General features: G+C 37.6%; 2 protein-coding genes across 4 annotated transcripts; one reads left to right on the forward strand and one right to left on the reverse strand.

Annotated features, from left to right (window-relative positions):
- The first annotated feature begins 1,443 nt into the window (after positions 1-1,443).
- Positions 1,444-12,936, forward strand: susd5 (sushi domain containing 5). Of its 3 annotated transcripts, XM_023344479.1 has the most exons (5): positions 1,444-1,782; positions 3,958-4,126; positions 6,203-6,312; positions 6,664-6,852; positions 7,980-12,936. In XM_023344479.1, the coding sequence occupies exons 1-5, from the start codon at positions 1,695-1,697 to the stop codon at positions 9,869-9,871; spliced, it is 2,448 nt and encodes an 815-aa protein (XP_023200247.1). In that variant the 5' UTR covers positions 1,444-1,694; the 3' UTR covers positions 9,872-12,936. The 3 variants fall into 3 exon arrangements, with proteins under 3 accessions (XP_023200247.1, XP_023200248.1, XP_023200249.1); XM_023344481.1 differs by lacking the exon at positions 1,444-1,782 and having other exon boundaries at positions 4,046-4,514; XM_023344480.1 differs by lacking the exons at positions 3,958-4,126; positions 6,203-6,312.
- Positions 12,937-14,205: 1,269 nt separating this feature from the next.
- Positions 14,206-18,858, reverse strand: crtap (cartilage associated protein). Its single transcript, XM_005797331.3, has 8 exons — positions 18,727-18,858; positions 18,174-18,641; positions 17,874-18,023; positions 16,462-16,633; positions 16,241-16,369; positions 16,015-16,160; positions 14,942-15,025; positions 14,206-14,494 (listed from the first exon to the last, which is right to left on the reverse strand). Exons 1-8 carry the CDS (start codon positions 18,841-18,843, stop codon positions 14,447-14,449), a joined length of 1,314 nt encoding a protein of 437 aa, XP_005797388.2. The 5' UTR covers positions 18,844-18,858; the 3' UTR covers positions 14,206-14,446.
- Between the last annotated feature and the right edge of the window lie 453 nt (positions 18,859-19,311).

Consider the following 19,311-nt stretch of genomic DNA (forward strand, 5'->3'; position numbering starts at 1 on the left):
TTTTTTTAGTTTGAGTTTCGCGTCATGCAGTTCTTTATCCAAGTTGTTTGCTCTTTGGCGTTCCTCATTGAATCTGGCTCTTTCTGAATTCAAGAGCATCTTTAGCCTGTTAATTTCCTCCTCCAAGGAATCACCGCTTTGGGTATCTTTGCCTTGAATCCAGGCATCCTGACTATGCTTGTTCTTCCGTCCATCTTCCTGGCATTGAATCTCCTCTTCAAAGAATTCCTTATTCTGAGTCTCCATTTTTCTCAAAAACTGTCTCAAAAATTATCCAAACAGGGTTTTCTGTAGAAGCTGTCGTCACTGGACCTTGTGCTTTCTGACAAGCACAAGAACTAATCACTGAACTTCAAGTGAAGTTCTGTGGTGACATCACAACATGTCTTGTGACATCATAGGATTGTCCAGGCTATGGTAACCTTTGACAGTGTTCTAGAATTCTGCACCTTGTTTATTTTTAAAAAATGAACCTGTAATGAAGAGATCTTCATTATTCTATTCATCTATTTTTACTTAAATCACTGTTTAGCACTTTTAAAAGCACTTTTTGCACTTTGTTAACAAGCACTTTATTTAGCACTGCACTTTAAGCATAGATTTGCACATAAATAGCAATTTGCACACAAGAAGTCTTAATTGTATTTATTGAGCATTTTTAGAGATTAGCATGCAGCCTTTTGTTCTGGGCTCTGCACAGCTGCTCCTCATTGAGAGGTGAGGTGGTTGCCTGTGAAGGGAGGGTAATTGTTACTCAGAGCAATGAGCTACTGGTGGGTAAAACTGAGCAAATGTTTGTGCGTAATCTGTTAAGTGTGGATTTCTAATATGAAGTGACCCACTTGTCTTTTCTGTGACCTCTCCAGGGTGTTTGGACAAATACCGCCCCAGGGGTCCAGACACCACGTATAGTTTCCAGGAGAGGCCATTGAAAAGTGTGTGTGGGGGGAGGAGATTGTTTATGGGTTTTGTGACGTTTCATTATGGTGTACTGTAATGATAAAACATAAAATATTTATAAAAAGTGGAAATATTTGTATTTAGTAAAAGGTATTTCATTTAAATGCTGATGCTGTGTGAAGAATAAACCACTGCTGTTTCCACCTGACTGCCTGAGCTTTTCGTCCTCACTGTAAAATCCAACCGCAAAACGCCGCCTTGTTACAGAATGAAAATGAATTAAGAGTTCCAACCATATTTTATACAAATAATTAAATGAAATCATCCAAAGTTTCTGTACTTTCTGTGCTTTTTATTCAAGAATATGATCTGATAACATTATCTTGAGTTGATTTTTATTTCTACACTTTTATATCCTCATTATAAAGTAATTACTAACAGTCTGGTCTCGCTGAGAAGCAGCAGTCCTGCTCACCTCCCTGTGCCCACCCTGGACATTTTGAGCCGTGACGTATTTACTTACTGGAGGACGTGATTTTTCACACAGGTGCTTCATCTGCTTGCCAGTGCGACTATTTGGGGAAGATAAGCTGCGCCTCTTCACTCCTGAGCCGTTTTATGTTTCTTCCTTCAGCATCCTCACTGGTTGACGCGCAGTTTTAGTCTGTGCAGCCAAAAAGAAAAAAGAGGAAACAAATTGCTACTTCTGCCTGCGAGTTTGTGAATAACTCTTGAGATTTTTAGGGCACCTTTTCCAAAGCAAAAAGATATTAGACAGACAAGGGCTGAAAAAGATGCTTTATTGTTCTAAACAAATAGTTCACTCCTTGTTCTTTGGATGCCTGGCTTTTCTTGCTGTGACCTCTGTTGTGAACGCAGAAGGTAAGACAATATTTTAAACTTTTATTGCTAATGGAGTCATATTTTGGAGACTTTTTAAGGTCGTTTTCAAAACATCGTTTTAGGTGCATGCCAAAACATAAAAAATAAAAATGTAAGCGATAAGAAATAGTGACGCACAAAACGTCCGCTTTTGCGCCCTGGTGAGCAATAGTTTGGTACACTGTAAAACACAAACTGTTGGGATAATAACAGTGACAAAAATGATCCAAGACATTTAAAATGGAATAGTTTTACTCATCACATTGAGGTGAAATTGCGTAAATATTACCCCAAAGGACCTCTAAGTTATTTCATTTATCAAATTTCAAAATGACAGAACAGGTTAAAATATAATTAGTATTAAAGATATAACTTGCTGTTTTCTCTTTTGCAGTAGAATCATAATTAAGAACAATTGTTTCTTTTATAATGTAATCTTGTGGTAAAAATTAACAGAAAGGAAAGCTTGGTTTTTAGTTAATGTATGAAATATGACTGAAATAATACTGATAATAAAGCTTTTAAAATAAATTCTAAGAAGGTGGCATATAACTTTTTAAAAAAGCGTTTGTGAAAGCACAGTTAGCTAGAACTGTCACTAAACTAGATAAAACGTAAGTTTTTGATCCATTCACCTTTCTTAATCAACAATCTTTAAAACTTTTACTAGGTTAATTTGTTTATAATGCAACCCATACATAATGTGAAAAATGTTTACTCTGTTGACACCCTGAATAAATATGCAACGCACTTTTCAAGTAGTAATTTTATTTCTTAAGCTAAAAAATAACCCAACCTGGCTCTCCAATAAAATATGGCTGCCCTTCATGTTAAATCATGAATTAAATGTGACAACCATATTTTTGGTTCAGTTCCTCTGATTCCTACTAGATTTGAAGAATTAACAACCACTTAAATTAAACCTAAAAATAGGATGTATTAACATTTGTTTGATAATCTGAAATATCTAAGTGTCACAAATAAGTGGAAAAACTGAAAATGTCTGTTAGGAGATATTAACAAATCAGTCAATTTGGTTCATGTGATGAAAGACTGATCAAAAATCTTCTTTTGAATTTCAGTCAAATTATTTTGGTTTGATTTGCTGAAGAGAATAAACATTATTGTTGTTAGAACATAACCAGAATTGAACAATGCCTTTAGAAATTGCCATGTGTTATTTAAAACTCTATAAATTCAATAACAGCCATTTTATTGCCAAAATATCTGCTTTTAGGCATGTTGACTTTTCTGTAGGGTTTGCTCTGGTTTTCTCGTCTCATTCAACCTTCTGTCATATTTAATTACAGCAGTGGTAATTTGAAAATCCCACAATATATCTTCTTTTGCAAAAAACATTCAGAGTCTGTTGCTTTGCATGCTGACAAGTTGATGGGATGCTCTGATGTTAATTATAAAAGGTGAAAAACCAATTAGACTGGAGCTCGTCTTCACTTGCCATATAAAAGTGATTTTGTACTTTAGCAAGATCTTTAACACATGGTGTCACATTTGTCTCAGTTTTATTACATATGTAAACATTGGGAGCAACATGGAGGAGACTATTATCTATGATTGGTTTTCCAAAGGTAATTTTTTTCTTCCTAAGATATTACTAACATTGAGAACTGAGCATACATACTTGTTAGGTATAGAATTAACTTTGTCACATGTGTTTTATTTTGGTTTATTTGTCTGTTTTGTTAGAATACAAATCACCTCTTTTCAGGCAAATTACATTGCAATACTTTCACTAAATGGAGTCTACTGTTTCTCAGCTGAATAAATTTCATTTAGTGTATTCTCACAGTTACCATCTGTGACTACCTTTTGTTAATAACAGAAAGTAATCACACACATCACATAAAGATAGTCAGGAGGTCTCAATTGATTTGATCCAACCATTAAATATTAGCAGAGTAATAACACTGCAAAACATCTCAGACTACACAAGTTTCATTAAGTTGAAGGATTTATCTAGATGTTTTTTAATACATATTTGAATTCTGTACAGAAACAATCTTGAACTCCATCTTATGATAAAAGTGTAATAAATCTCCTACAATTGCTTAAGTCTCTCAGCCATGGGTTGATGAATTAATTATTATTATTATTATTATTATTATTGCACTGTTGTCAGAAAACTTTCTGACCCATCGCATCGTCTCTCCACAGGTCGTGTGTTTGTTTTAGACCCGAGGAGCTTGCAGGGCTTCGGGGAACCAGAGCAGGCGTGTGCCTCACAAAATGCCCGCTTGGCGTCAGCGGAAGAGCTCCGTCAAGCCGTGGTGGAGTGCTTCTTCTCTCACTGCACCCGTGGGTGGCTCTATGGCGGCACGGTGGGGTAAGAAAATAAGCATTTGCCTTCCCCGCCTTTGAGGGGATGAGCAGGGAGATTTCTGGAGATGATCAAAGCGCCCATAAGTGTGTGTGCCGCCTGTGCGTGTGAGGGAGGTTACAGGAATGGGTGAAAGAGGAAAGGAAGCAGAGGGAGCGCTGTCTGTTTTAGCAAGTGTGGGAAGACACATTTCAGGGAGGAGAGAAAAAGCAGGGAGCAAAAGACGGAGAAAGGCTCCTCTGTCTCCTCCTGAGGGATGAGGGAATTCTGAGCCGGGGTGTCATGTCGACAACTGCCTCCATTTACGCCCCACATCTCCACAGCAACGTGAGATGCTGCTTTCATCCCCCCGAGAGACAGAAGCAGATGCACGTTTGATTTAGGAGGGAGACAGGTACAGTGATAGATGGCTGACAGCACGCACAGGAACTTAGGTGGGAAGAGGAGATCCAAACTCTTACAGTAGGTTTTGGGTTATTTGGTTCAAATGTAGAGAAAAGTGACAAAACTCATGTAGGAAGATGGAAGCAATCCTGATGTATCACTACAGCGGTGACAGACATAATGCTCGGCATGTTTTAATTTCAGAAATGATCTACTATTAAAAGTTGTTTTCTGGGTGTGATGGGCGGTTGAATCTCATTTATTAGAGTCATCAAAAGATGGATTTTTGTGCAAAGACATTTGTTTTATTAATCTATTTTCCTTCAAGGTTAGATTTACACCTTTTTGTGAGTTAGTTAAATGATCACTGCTCTCGAATTGTTGTTTTTTTTGTCTTCCTAACTTTTTCTGTCAGTGGTGTGAACTTTCTGGGGTTTTTTCTCCTCGGATCCATCACTATTATCTTACAGTCTTCACTGAAACATTGTCAGAGGTTTTTCTGGTGTGTTGCTGTAAACAAATACCATTCATCCTAACTCCCATACATTAACATCGTCTTCTTACTTCTCCGTCACTGCAGGTCACTGCTGTGTGTTGCTCCTACAACACTATATTTCATACATACAAATGTAGACCTTTTGGTTTCATGTGTAGCATAAAGGTAATAATTTGACAAGTAGCTCTTCTTTTATGTGACAAATGTTACTTTCTTTAACAGATGCTTGCAGGTTTAAAGGTCAAGGTTTTACCAGTCTGTGTTTTTCTTTTCTGTATCTATTCTCTCTTTTCTGTCACCTAATGCTGATGAAGCATGAGCCATGATTAACACTTCTTCTCCAGACACATTTTTCCCAATCGTTTGATTAGTTCAGTTGTACTAAGACTCATATATGTCAATATCAACACCTACTTACTTCTAAGTTTTCATTTTCACTTGTATTCAGGCTGGTAGCCCATGACAGTTATGTTAATTTCCATGTCCAAAAGCAGAAAATATCCCCTGAAAATGATTGAAATACTGAAACTTGCTTAAGCGTAAAGAGAGCATTCATAATCAGACTGGGAATGCAGTCGAAAGCTGCTGAGGAGTTACAATGTTACACGTAAAATACCTAAACGAGGGATCAGGGGAAGATGCAGTGACCAACAAAAGATGGCAAACATTTTAGTTCAAATTTGCATGGAAGTGCCTTTAAGTTTTAGAAGAGCATGATGTATGTAGCATAACAAATACAAGTTTTGTAAATTAACTTTATTTTTATTTTTATGTCTGGTTGGTGCCTTACACAACTGTGAAACAACGCATAATTTCCCTTCCTCTTCACAACTATGAATTACTTTGTTGTATCACAAAAAGTCTGATTAAAATACACCTGTTTTAGTTCTAGTGTATGGAGAGCCATTTCAGCCAAAATTAAATAAATAAATGAATGAATATTTTTAAAATGACTTATTTGTAAATAAATGTACAAATAAATATAATAATAATAAATAAACAAATAAATAAAAATAAGGCATTTATTGCAAAGGTGATTAAATTAAGAAGCCAATTAATTATATGCTTACTTATTTATTTATTTAATTAATGAATTTGGGCTGAAATAGGCTCCATAGTAATGTGATGCCATTTTTAAAGGTTAGATAAGAGTAAATACTTCTGAAAGTCTGTTGTCGTACCATTTGTGTGTTTGTCTGCAGGACGACAGTTTGTAGTGTTGAGGGGAGTTCACTGAAGGCTGTTAACGTAAAGACAGAAAATGCTACGGAGGACACTGCACACCTGAGTGCCTTCTGCATGAAAGACAAAAGTCAGTGGTGTAAAGGTTTTTATAATGATACACCAAAACCGTAAATAAACACTGGTTCCATTCAACTCTCTTTGTGATATTTTCTTTTTGGGTGTATGTACAGTATTTGTTCTGGTAAAGCTAATGGGTGTTTCTGATCAAACTTCAACCATAAAGGAATATAAGTATCACTTAACATGAACAACAATGCAGATACTTTTTGACTTTAATATTTTATACACATTTTCACAAAACAAACTACTTTTTAATTCATCCTAATATTGACTTGAGTGAAACGTAGCGTCATTTATATTACTTTGAAGAGAGTAATCTGTATTTTACACCATCCGTGTCATTTTTTGATGTTGGTAGCTGTGACCTGTGGGGATCCTCCATCGTTCCCCAACGCCCGTCTGCAGGATCACTCAGGGTTTGAGATGGGAGACGAGCTGCTGTACACGTGCACGCCTGGTTACGTGATGCCCAGCGGTCACTCTGCCTTCAGCCTGCTGTGTGACAGCTGCGGAGAGTGGTACGGGACCGTGCAGATTTGTATTAAAGGTAAAACAAAATTAACATTTTAAATGTCTCATGGAAGGTTTTAAAATATTAAGGAGCAAAACCAAACAAAAAAATGTGAATAAAGGGAAGGGTTTCATGTTTTGTTTCTTCAAAGTTTTAAGGCGCTTGTATCTTGGCTACAAATGTTCTGATGTGAATTGTGAAAATGTCTGCTTTGACTCTCCATAATATGGCCATGTTAATTTTTTTTTTTTTTTTTTAAAGTCTGCTGGTTTTACCTTCAACCAGATCTGAACACACTGTTGGGTCTGTCAGTTTGGGTCTTTGGTTTTTAAATGGTTTCAAACATGAGGATTTACAAGATGGTTTATGAATGACAAACCTGTTCCAGGCCTGTTGCATCTGATGTTAGCTCTGCAGACTGTTGTGGATTTTTTTCTTTAACAAAGAGTGAGGAAAAACTGTTTTCAAACCCAAATGAAACTGTCCTCACCCGATGATGCAAGTTATTAAGGTTCTTATGGATCCGGTCGGTCGCAGTCGCAGGGACGAGACCTCGGACTCCCCTCGTTCAATTTGGAGGTGGACTGAAGACAAACTCTTCAGATTGGTCAATGCATCTGATCTCTCATCGCCCTCGACCTCTCCAACTCACCGGATCCTGTTCGTGACGGCAAACTGTTGTGGAAATTTTTCTTTAACAAAGAGTGAGGAAAAAAGGTTTCAAAACCCAAAGAACCAGAGAAAGAATATATTAACTGGCATTTATTCAAAGGCTCTATAGCGTTCAAAGTCTCTGCTCACTGATCGCAGTCAGGAGAAAGAGCCTCGAACAGAACACAGCTTACAGTTTTATATTGAGTTTTATATTTCATTCACATAGTTTGATAATCTACTTGGTTACAGAACAGATAGCAAGCACACATATCTTATTTCATTAGGGGAGTCAAACACGTCATGAGGGTACATAGAAGAAACAATTTAATAACTTTATTGAATTACCAAGGCCAGAAGAATCATTATGTATTGTTGTACTTATAATCATGTGGTGATCTTAAAATTTTCTACTACAAGACTCATGCAGACTGTCCAATCTTAATATGAAACATATAATTTAATACGATGTAGTTCTAAATTTGATGAATGTCTTGTCATTTTACCTTTAGGTGGAACTGAAACCCATGTAGACTATGAAGACAAGCTTGAAGATTCCTATGAAGAAACGGATCGTGATCGTGACAGTCAAGAAGACATATTCAGAGATACTTCTCAAGATGGGAAGGGGATTCTGCAGCAGCAAGAAACAAAATTTTGGGTCAATGTAGAAGAGGAGCACCAGGATGGCCATGAAGTGCACGGTATTGGAGTAAAGATGATTAATAGCAGTAGAACCTTTGGAGGAACTGTGGATGAAGTAGCAATGAGAGAGGAAGATGCTTTCACGGTCCATCCCAGGTTTGAGCAGGACAGTACCAAGTTGGTCCGGACTGGTGCAGCTCCAGCCACAAAAGAGCCGTTGTCTCTTCTCTCCCAAAAACACATGTTCTGGTTCCCCTCTGAGACTTTCCAGGAGGAGGTACTGCCCATCTCCAGCAACTCAGTCACACAAGCAACACAGAGAGCTTCTGGTGCCCGGTCTGAGGAGAGCAAAGAACACGAGAGCCAAGAAAGGCTGGAAAGCACCCATTCTGTCGATCAAGATGATCATGACGGTGATGATGATGATAAGAAAGACAGAAATAAAGATCAAGATGATAAAATATATGAGGATCCTGGTGATGACAGAGATGATAATGATGATCATGATGACAACCTCCGTGATGACCTGGACATCCATGAAGACGACCGTACCGATGATCACGATGATCATGATGATCACGATGATCACGATGATCCTGACAGTCGCCAGAACGAGGATTTTGATGACAATGTAAAGCAACCGACTCGCTACGACGACTCGGACAGATCTGATCGGAACAGAGACGACGATGATCATGATGACCATTATGACATGGGTGAGCACGAAGACGGCAGTGATCGCACCAAAGAATACGATGATCGTGATGATGCGTATGACGATCACCCAAGTCAGGAGGATCATGATGATGATCACAGGGATAATGATGGAGAACATCCTGATAATTCAGAAGAACATCCAACAAGTGACGATCATGATGATGGAGAGGAACATTACGATCACGATGAAGACGACATTCACGATGATCGTGATGACAAAGATGAGGAGAGCTATGACGATCATGATAGTCATGAAGACGATGATCATCACCCACATCTTATCATTTCTGTAGCCAATGAGCGGTGGCCAAACATCACCCAGAGGGAAGCAGGAAGTAAGAACTCTAAAGATAATACTTGGCTTGATGGATATCCTGTTGATCTATTTGACACAGAAAATAGTGATTCCACAAAAGGGCAGATGGGAACCAGAATGGCAAAGACAACAGACAAACCCAACAATGTGGAAGTACGTAAACGGGTTCCTCACATCAGTTTGTCAGACGAAGATGTATCCTTCACTGTGGCACCTAAATCCGACCAAGGGAGGGAGAAAAAGAACTGGCCTGGCTCCAGGACTCCAGCTACCTCATCTGACCATTCAGAGCTTTCAAACTCCGACACCCTGGATTACGCAACACAACAAGTTGCTCCCACCCACTCCTGGCTGGACGACCTCACCAATCACCCCTTTCTCGATCACGGCCCAGCTCCCCCGGTGCATGATGGGAACACATTTCCTGGAGTGATAGAGGAACACACTGTGGACAATCTGCCAGGTATGATGGGTGAGATGGAGGGAGAGAAGAGGAAGACGATCTGTGTGGGTGAGGACTGTCCTCCCCACCCTCCAAGCTCAACCATCCAAGGGGCGAAGGTGGCAGCCATCATTGTGGCGGTGTGTGCCGTGGCCACCGCAGTCATCATCGGAGTTTGGTGTTACAGACGGAAACAGCAGAAAAGTTCACTGTACGAGATGAACGGAAAAGGTCAAAGCCAGAGCAGACAGGGCCAACAGATAGAGATGCAGCAGAAAGTGTAGGAATGGAGAATGAGGACGTTAATGAAGAGCAGAGACATTTAAAGATAGAAGAATTAAGATAAACAAGAGGAATGAACTTCCCTACACCATGTTAGACACTACTGCAGGTGTGAACACTTTGGGTTTGATAACTAGCTGCATTTCTGCTTCAATGAAAAAAGCCTTGCTGAATTAGCTATAAATATACCCTCATATTATTACGTTAAAACTTCTGCATGTAGCTGGATGCAAACGGGCTGTGCCTAAAACAAAGAAACTAGTACATACAGGGAAGCTATTCCTCCATGACTATATCAACTGGGACTTCCAACTTTAAATGTTTTCATCATTTTAGTGATGCTTGTTTGTATTTCCTTGGGTTTCTGCTGTTTCTTAAACTGTTTTGAATACCTTGATAATTGATGTAAATCAAGAATGTCAACCCTTGGAATCCATTGTCATAAAAGCTTTAGATCTGTTGCGTCTTCAATACGCCTATTTACTTAAATGCTTTTAACAGGTATCTGCACAACTTGATAATATTCTCCAGTTATTTGAATCAGGTGTGTTGTACAGGGTCATGTAAAAACATAAACCCCAACTAACATGTGGCTAAATCTCTCTTTGCTCCTTGAAGACAAGCTTTTTGTAGCCATCAGCAAACTTCTGACCACTCTTTTGGGAGAGTTAATTTAAACTGGTAGGTTTTCTGGCGTGGTGCACCAATTTTCAACAGGATTTTAGATGAGGTTTTGCTTTGCTAACTCTATGCTAACAAGATTTAGCCATTCCAAAACCAGTGTTGATTTACAATGGAGGTCAATGTTTTGTTTGCACAATGTGGACGGAAAGCAGCGTTTGATAATTATTTATTCCACAACAAACACCCATCTGACCAAAACTATCACTCTGAAATGAGAGATTGCCCTATTTTACTGAGCTATTCATTTTTTTAAGTTTAAAATATGCACTTTATTCCAAGTTATTTACTTATATAACATTACTGCTACGACTGGGCAGCAAAACATAATCCACCAGTCATTTTACTTCATTTCTTTGGGTTGCATTACTCATTTGGTAATGCAAAACAAGTTACAGTAATGCAGATATGCACGATAATGCAAAAATAATCAAAAAAGGACAAAATAAGAGTGGTGCTGGGTCGGCTGGTGAATTTGACCTCAGTTGGCCCCCCAAATGAAACTCTGCTTAGGAACTGCTTTAAATATGGGCTGGGTCTGATCAGCATCACTGTTCACAGTGAAACCAGTTTTACTTTACCATGAACTGAGAGGACGATGGCAAAGAAATTTTAAAATGTTTCTGCTTTGAGATGACATATGTTGTGAAATGGCGCAATGCAAACAAATTGAATGGAATGGAATGAAATTGAATTGAATTTGATTTTCAGCTGACCAAACAAATGCCTTCTGCAGAAAGTTTTATCAGGCAAAGTTTGAACTTTTTGGTCCAAATGCAAAGGCGTATGTTTGGCAGAGTCAACGTAATAACACTCAACCAAGTGTCAAGTATGGTGGAGGCAGCATCATGCTGTGAGGCTTTTCTTTACTGCCAGAAATACAAAAACTGATCACGTCATGTTTCCAGACTGTTGGAAGACGACTCAGAGCGAAATCATGAATGCATTTAAAGTTTTGTCCATGTAAACTTCGTGCAGAAAGACCTTAGGCTGGGATTTGAACGCAGTGCTAATGTCCTGCAACACAAATGAGAAAATACAATTTTGTGCAAACATTTCTCCTTCATCCGAGTTCCTCCATGTTTTCACTTAGCCCTTGAAAGAGACATCAGTGAAGATATTAATTCATTTTTCTACCACTACAGAAAAAAAAACTGTCCCAGGTGAATTATGTGTAATATTAAAAAAGTATGAACCCTGTCCCCTCAACACACATACTCTAAATACAAACTTCCTCTGAAATCTTCCCTGGAGAAGATATCTGGAGATGTGTTCAGTACAGGCTGGTTGAAAATGACTAAGATTGATTAATTTGGTCAAGTTAGCTAAATGAGTACAACTGTATTTACTGTATGTGTGCACTGTAAATGTGGCATTTAGTTGTTCTTCTGTCTACCCTGTAACAAATGCCAAATAGAAGATGTACTTTTAAATGTTAAAATGTAAACACATTTAAGTACTTAAAGGAGTTTATATATACAAATATATCAGTTTTTCTAGTTTGGTAAGCAAGTTAGCATTTGAAACAGACATTATATATAATTAGTGTAAATGTTGTTAATGAGGTGAGACGCTTTGGCATTGTTGTCCATGGCGGTTTCTTGTGTAATTCACTGTAGCTCCATAAAAATGATGTTTAAACTGCTGTTATTTCAGGAATGCTGGTGAAGAAAAAGAGTAGTTGGATCTGGCAGCTCCTTGTTTGCCTGATTTACTTCCTAAACTTTGAAAAAAATCGAGGAGTTATTTTCCAGACTTTGAAGATTGAAAGATTAAAGTGATGACAGGTTGGGGAAGACACTGAATTTCTCTTCATGTGAGTTTGTTTTATCTGCACATGTATGGCAAATATTATGCCTTCTTTATAAAGAAAAAGAATTTGTCAACTTGAGTCAATAATATTGATTTAGGTTCAACCTTTGACTGTTTGTTCTACTGTAGTCAGGAAAGAAAAAATAATTTCACACTATTTTTGGTAAACAATTATGATTATAGTCATTATTAATTAACAATAAAAGAAAAGCATGATGATAATATTAGAAATACAACATTTCAAGTAATTATTTTGGTTATATATGCAGTGACTAAAAACACTTTTAACGTTTCTGTTGATCTCAAAGTGTAAAGATTAGTCCAGAAGTACATCTAAAGTTCACTGTGAAGGTAAAACATGTTTGTACATGTGCTTTCTTGCTCTTAATAAACATAGAAGATGTGTTTCTGTAATTTTGATTGAAATATTCTATAGTTAGGATGAAATGCAGATATTATCCTGCATGGGAAAAGTAATATACTCATAACCACTTTTTCACATTTTGTCATGTAACAGCCACAAACTATGTATTTTATCAAGATTTCATTTGATAGATTGTAAAGTGGAAAAAAACTGATTGATGATTTTAAAAATCTTTCTAAATAAAAACCTGTAAAGTGTGGCATGCTTTTATGTTCAATCCTCTCAAGTCAGCACTTTGTACATTTAAAAAAAAAGAATGCGTGATCCAAATTAAATTACTTCAATTAGTTATAAATGACTGAATTACATTTATCCAAATTAATTCACTAAGTTTATTGAGTTACATCAAGTCAAAGTTCAATTGTTAAATTACTCAGAACCAATTGTAGTAATTTATTTAAGTTGGACGTTTTGATTAACTTAAAGTATTGCCACAAATTCTCAAATGGATTTAGGTTCAACCTTTGACTGTGCCATTGCTTTCCTATAAATAACTTAATTACAGTTTACTTTTTGCAACATGTTTTGCTACATTGTCTTATGGTTAATTTAATTGTTGGTCTATAATATTCACAAACAAACCTCCAACACATTCACAAAAAGCTGGATTCATCCTGAGATTAAGTCTGAGGATTTTAGTTAGAGGTGACGGGGGCTAAAAATCAGATTTTTGTTTATTACATATTATTTAGTTTGTCTGTCAGAAAAGATCCCAATAAATTACACAAATGTTTGATCTTAAAATATTTTATAAATACTTTATTAAGACACTGTTAACTCTGCTTCCTGACGCCTTGCTTTCTGATAATCACACTTGCATCTGTTCGTGACACAACAGGTGTGATCATTTGCAGTCAACTTTTTCTAATTAATCACAACTGCTCAGTGCAATAAAAAAGGGGCAGGATTAGGGGGTGAAATGTGGTCAGTGGTGAAAGAAAGGCAGTAAAAGAGACAGAAGAGAGTGAGAATGCAGACAGGCGCTAACACAGGGGGGATGTTCCCCAGTGGGTTTCTAACACCATTGTGAGACAAACTGCACAGAGACTCAATGTTCACACGTTAATAACCAACTCAGTGTTTTCTCTGAATGCCTCTGCTCAGCTCTTTATTACGTTCTCCACAGCTCTTTTGTGACTTTTTCCTTTTTAATTAAAGCTCAAGTGAAAAATGAATCTCTGGACTGCAACGGAGAATTAGTTCATTAATTAATCAACCAAGGTAATTATTTTAAGCATGGACACTAAAAATAATTCATCAGACTTTGTCTAAATATATTCTGGATTTCTTATTTCGATTTGAATGAGGATCTATTTGAGCTTTTTCTTCCTTTTAATAGACAAAGCAAAGAATACATCAAAGGAAATATCAACATCCTTACGCCTAACATCTAAGCATGGAAGTGATGGAAGAAAAAAACTCCGGAAACTTTGTTTATTGTCATAAAAAAAATAACACCATTCACAGTATTGAATGAATTCAGAAGATGGTAAAATTGGATATTTGCTACACAAAATTGCAAATTACAAACACAACTAGTGCTTTAGAGGTGGAGGTAAAACCAAAATATTAAATAAAAAAACGCAGTATTCAAATAAATACAGACTGTTGGAGTGTTTAGTCATTTCTAATTGAGTATTTTGGAGTGTTTCCATGTGTGCTATTGGTCCTCGTCCAGAAACTCGTCTATAAACTCCACCACTTCTCCCTGTGAACACAAATACAGCAGATCAAATTAAAAGGTTATGTTTCATTTCAAACCAGAAACTCTCATATATTTTATTGCTAAGGAGATTAATGTCTAGAACTGAATTTGACTTACAACATAAAACATATAAAATTTACACTTATTGAGATTCTTCAAAGTACCACAAGTTAGATTAGGGTCATGCTGCCCTCACATGTCTGTCAGTGGTATTGCAGCCTGGTGAACCATGTGACCTGACTCAATTATCCAATTTCTTCTTATAACACTTTGATGGAAACTATGAGAGAAACCAACAACCTAGTCCTACATGTTTACATTTTATTAAGCATATTTAATAAGAAATACATATAAAATGTTTAATGTTCCTTTTATTTGTCCCCAAATGTCCAGAAACGAGGGATCCCGTAATGCACAAACACCCACAAATATGTAAGCACAGACACACACCTCATCGTCGCTCACAAGGCGTTGCTTCGCAAACTCCAACATCTGCAGCTGCAGGGTGGTTTGATTGTAGTATCGCACCGCCTCCTGCAGCACACACAAACAGAGAAACAAATATGTTCACAAAACCACTGAGAAGGACTTTTTTTTAAAATTTCAGCTGCTTAAAATCATATATTTTTATTTTTCAAACAGTCACAAGAAACTCCACGTACTATATAGCTAAAAGATTTTTTTTAAATGTGTTATTATGCAAATGTACAGTTTATTTACTACTAAACCTTGTAAGTATAATTATAAGTCATAAATAAATAGTAAAACTTATCCTTGCATAAAATATAGTTATTAATATCACTGTAGAATATTAACCCAAAACTGAATTTTTGATCAGATATGTCACCTTTAGCTTCATATTAACGCCATTTAAATTAGCTCAAACAATGTAATGATGAATTATTCATAACTTTAAAAAGACGGGTAAAAATAAACTTTAAAATATTATTTTTGTATTTTCACCTTTCCCTGGAAAACTCAAATAAAAAACTCAAACTGGAAAATAATTTTCTTTATTTTCTTCCATTTTTAATGTATAATTCAAATTATATGCTAGATTGCCTTCCAGCTCTTTTTGTATAAATAGTTGAGATATTTGAATAAGAGTAGGTAACTTATACATAAAGTATGCAAACTATAACATTTATTTATTTTTAGTTTCTTTACTGTTAGACTGTTCAAATAGTTTGTGTTTGATTAGTTTGGGCAACCTCCTTCACTAACATTGTGTCAACAAACTATTTCTTTGCAAGTCTAGAGTTTTTTTTATCCACATGTGAGCAACAGGCTTTCTTTTGCTTTAAAAAAAGGTTTCTAGAACCGTCAAACTCAAACCAGAAAATAATTTTCCAAATCCTAACAAAGGCCTAACTTTTCACATAAATAGGAGAAAGGTTCTCCATGCAAAAACAAAAAAATAGTAGAAATTCATTCACATTTTATTCTTTTTTTTCTGCTTGTGAACATGTCAGATGCAAGCATAGATTTTACATGTGGAATAAAAGAAAAGGGATGTTACTCACTACTCTGGGGAGGAAGTCCTCCTCCGTCAGCCCCCACTTGTTTCTGTGGTACTTGTAGTAGGCCACGTTGTTGTTCATGACCTCATCGTTGGGGTCAAACAGAACGTAGCTGGTTGCACACGGCACCGCGTTCTTCAGGTCATTCACTGAGGAAAACAAGAAAATTATCAGCTGCAGGGATTAATTCTCGTAAATGCTGTAAACGCTGGATGCTGGTTCTGCTCACATTTATAATAGGCAAACTGCAGGTAGTGATACATCGTCGCCACGAACTTGTCAACGACGAAGCCTCCGACGACGGGTGTCAGGTCGCTTTCGCACATCACTTTTCTCTCAAGGACTTCAGTGTAGTGATCTAAAAAAACCCCCAAAAAACAAATTCATATTTAAGGTGGTGACGTCTGAATGTGTTCAGAAACCAGCTCTGACAGACTAAGATGAACCAACCAGCTATGGAGGCGTAGAAATCTTTAAACTCTTTGACGTGTCTCGGACCCTCGGACGCAGCCAGGCACTCGTCGTAGACCTTGAAGAAGTCCCTCAGTGCCAGCTCCATGTCTGACACCGATGTCCGGAAGTTATCACCGTTATACGCCTTCACGGAGCGCACAAATAAAGTCTGGGTAAAAACAAAACGCATAGTCATGATGCAATGCTGCTGCATTATTTACACGTATTTCGTGCATTCATGAGTCCCTTCGTTGCTTCTAAGGAGTAAAATTAAACGAAGCCTCCACTGAGCTGCGTATTTAGCAGGCTATTGAAGCTCATAACACCAGGGAGGTCCATTTGGCATGAAAACCACAGGCTGCAAACCCACAGAGCCAGTAATAGGACTCGTGGGTTTGGGCTGGACGCACCTCCAGCGATCAGGCGGCTTCATGTTTAAACAGCCTTTCTGTTTAATAGTTATGCTCCAAATGACTGACATTCAATACCAGAAAATACAGTTACTTGTTCAACTCATTTGTCTGGTTCAAGAGGTATACATTTATTTTTATGTCTGTGATTTAGTCTCTTTCACTCTTATTAGTAAAGTTAAAAGCCCTAAACAAAGCCATTTTTTATTGAAGTAGCATAATCTCACACTGAAATGCTAAATATTGAAATTACATTTCAGTTTATTTATTCAGTGAGGATAAAAAAGAATCTATATAGATAAATAATCCCGTTTAATGACAAATACCACACCCTTCATATTTTCTCTAAAATTAATGTACTTGTACTATTTTATTATTTATACTTTACTTTTTAAGTGAGTAACCATGAGTAGCCTCATGTTTTCTAACGAAAGAGTGGGAAATGCTCTCTTAATCATTTCTTTGTTGCATCTAGTGCTTTAAGCGATACTGTCCCACTGCATAACAGAGCCACCGCCATGCTTCACCATTAATGGCCGATTTGTTTTCATGTGATCTTAAAAGATAAACCAAATTCCCAAATTTAGCATTAAGATTTGATATTCTCTGTTAATACAAGTCTGCAACGCAATCTTGTAACAGTTTTTGAAACATTTAAAAATAATATAACATTCAGGTCTTTGTTAAACTTATTGATCTATGAATGATGTCAATTTTGGTGGCTGTGTTCTGACTAAGAACACCATTAATTATTAACTAATAATTAACTATTTTTCAAGAGACCTTATAAATTATGCCAACACATCCCAGTACTTTGCTTCACCCTCCTTATTTGTTACTAGATTAAAGCAGTTTTATTGTTTTTTAATGACATTTGATGAGCATATAATACCAATCACTTTCACACAACTAATTTAGAAACATACACCAAATGCTGAAATAAATTTTAAAAAATCAGGCTAACAACGCCAGCTGTCGGGACTGTGAGCATGCATGCACCTCATAGGATTTGGTCTCCAGATCTTTTAGATGCTCTTCAGCTCCCGGTAGACTCTTGTAATAAGCCATGTTCTTCTGCATCATCTCGTCATTCGGGTGTTTCAGCAGAAAGGTGTGAGCAGCAGACACAGCTTTGACCAGGTTGTCAGACTGTAACACAAAGATGAAAATAAAGTAAGAAAAGATATACAGTATTTCATGATTGTGTGTGTGGGTTTGTTTTTTTTTTTTCTTTTTAGGCAAATAAATCTGGCAATACAAAGACAGCTTCACAGTAAACTAGTCACAAGTCAGTCTTACTTTAAAGTAGGCATACTGCAGGTATTTGTAGGGCTCTCTCCGGTCAAACTCATCGATGGTGTCTCTGCTGGGCAAGCTCTGTCTGAAAGCTGGCAGCCCCTGCTTGCAGCGCTTCAGGCACTGCGCCCTCTTCATCACATTCCCGAACGCCCGCAGCTCCGGAAAGTCCGCAAACTTCTGCTCGTCGTCCAGCCGCACGGAGCTGCAGTTCAGGTTGCAGAAGGCCTCGCTGTCCCGCAGCAGGCGGTAGAGGCGCAGCGACACCTCCAGGTACTCCACCGTTTCCTGCCACTTCTCCGCCGTGTACTGGTCCAGCCCGTACTTGTAGGCGGACTCCAGGGGCATCAGCTCGTGCCTGGGGAAGCTCCTGAAGCTGTACTTTTCGTACTGAGAGTTCACCGCCGAGATGAAAAAGGCGAGCAAACACAGAGAGAAGAGGTGGGAAGGTGTGGAGGGAGCCATTTTTGTCTGCAAAAAAAAAAAAAAACAAAAAAAAAGGAGAAAAGTTTGAGCTGGCAGAGGTTATTCAGGAGTGATTCTAGGACCGCCTTACGTTCCTCCACGTATCCGGACAAAAGCTTGAAACCTCCTCAGGGCGCAGGGAAGGATCAGCAGGGTCCAGCAAGGGGGCTGCCAAGTATGGCAAGCTGTTTGTGTAAGTAATCCGCATCCTTCCAGAAAGTTGCTGACGCGCATATCAGGTTTCAGTTCCTCCTCTCCGATCACGTTAAAATATGGGGTTTTGTTATTTTTTATTATTTTAATCACAAACTTTAAAAAAGCAATAATAATAATAATCAAACTTCATTTGGGTTTCATGGGAATATGAATGATCAATGCTTGTGTTGATCGTTAAATTCATACGGCAAGGCCAAGTTTTTAATGTAACATGCAACTTCTCTGAGCTGGAAGACCGTAGAATCTGAATCGTGGGAGGAGTCAACCATTTTGAGTCATATGTTAGACTCCGCCCACATTTAATCCAGCCCCAAACTACACATGGTAGACAGGAGTAATCAAGGATATGGAATGTTTTCACTAACGGCTTGCCATACCCCGAGCTGCTCCTCCCATGAAATCACAGTTAAAATCGCCGCTGATGTGTGTTCTCGTAAAACTACAAGTTAAAACATGATAA

Source organism: Xiphophorus maculatus, chromosome 13 (assembly GCF_002775205.1).
Source record: "Xiphophorus maculatus strain JP 163 A chromosome 13, X_maculatus-5.0-male, whole genome shotgun sequence".
Classification (NCBI taxonomy): domain Eukaryota; kingdom Metazoa; phylum Chordata; class Actinopteri; order Cyprinodontiformes; family Poeciliidae; genus Xiphophorus; species Xiphophorus maculatus.

Coding starts and splice junctions, on each gene's coding strand:
- susd5 (XM_023344479.1), top strand. CDS start 1,695: ATGCTTTATTGTTCTAAACAAATAGTTCACTCCTTGTTCTTTGGATGC. Junction 4,127..6,202: donor CTCTATGGCGGCACGGTGGG/GTAAGAAAATAA, acceptor GTTTGTCTGCAG/GACGACAGTTTGTAGTGTTG. Junction 6,853..7,979: donor CGTGCAGATTTGTATTAAAG/GTAAAACAAAAT, acceptor TTTTACCTTTAG/GTGGAACTGAAACCCATGTA.
- crtap (XM_005797331.3), bottom strand. CDS start 18,843: ATGCGGATTACTTACACAAACAGCTTGCCATACTTGGCAGCCCCCTTG. Junction 16,370..16,461: donor TTTCTACGCCTCCATAGCTG/GTTGGTTCATCT, acceptor GGGTTTTTTTAG/ATCACTACACTGAAGTCCTT. Junction 16,161..16,240: donor GCAGTTTGCCTATTATAAAT/GTGAGCAGAACC, acceptor TGTTTTCCTCAG/TGAATGACCTGAAGAACGCG.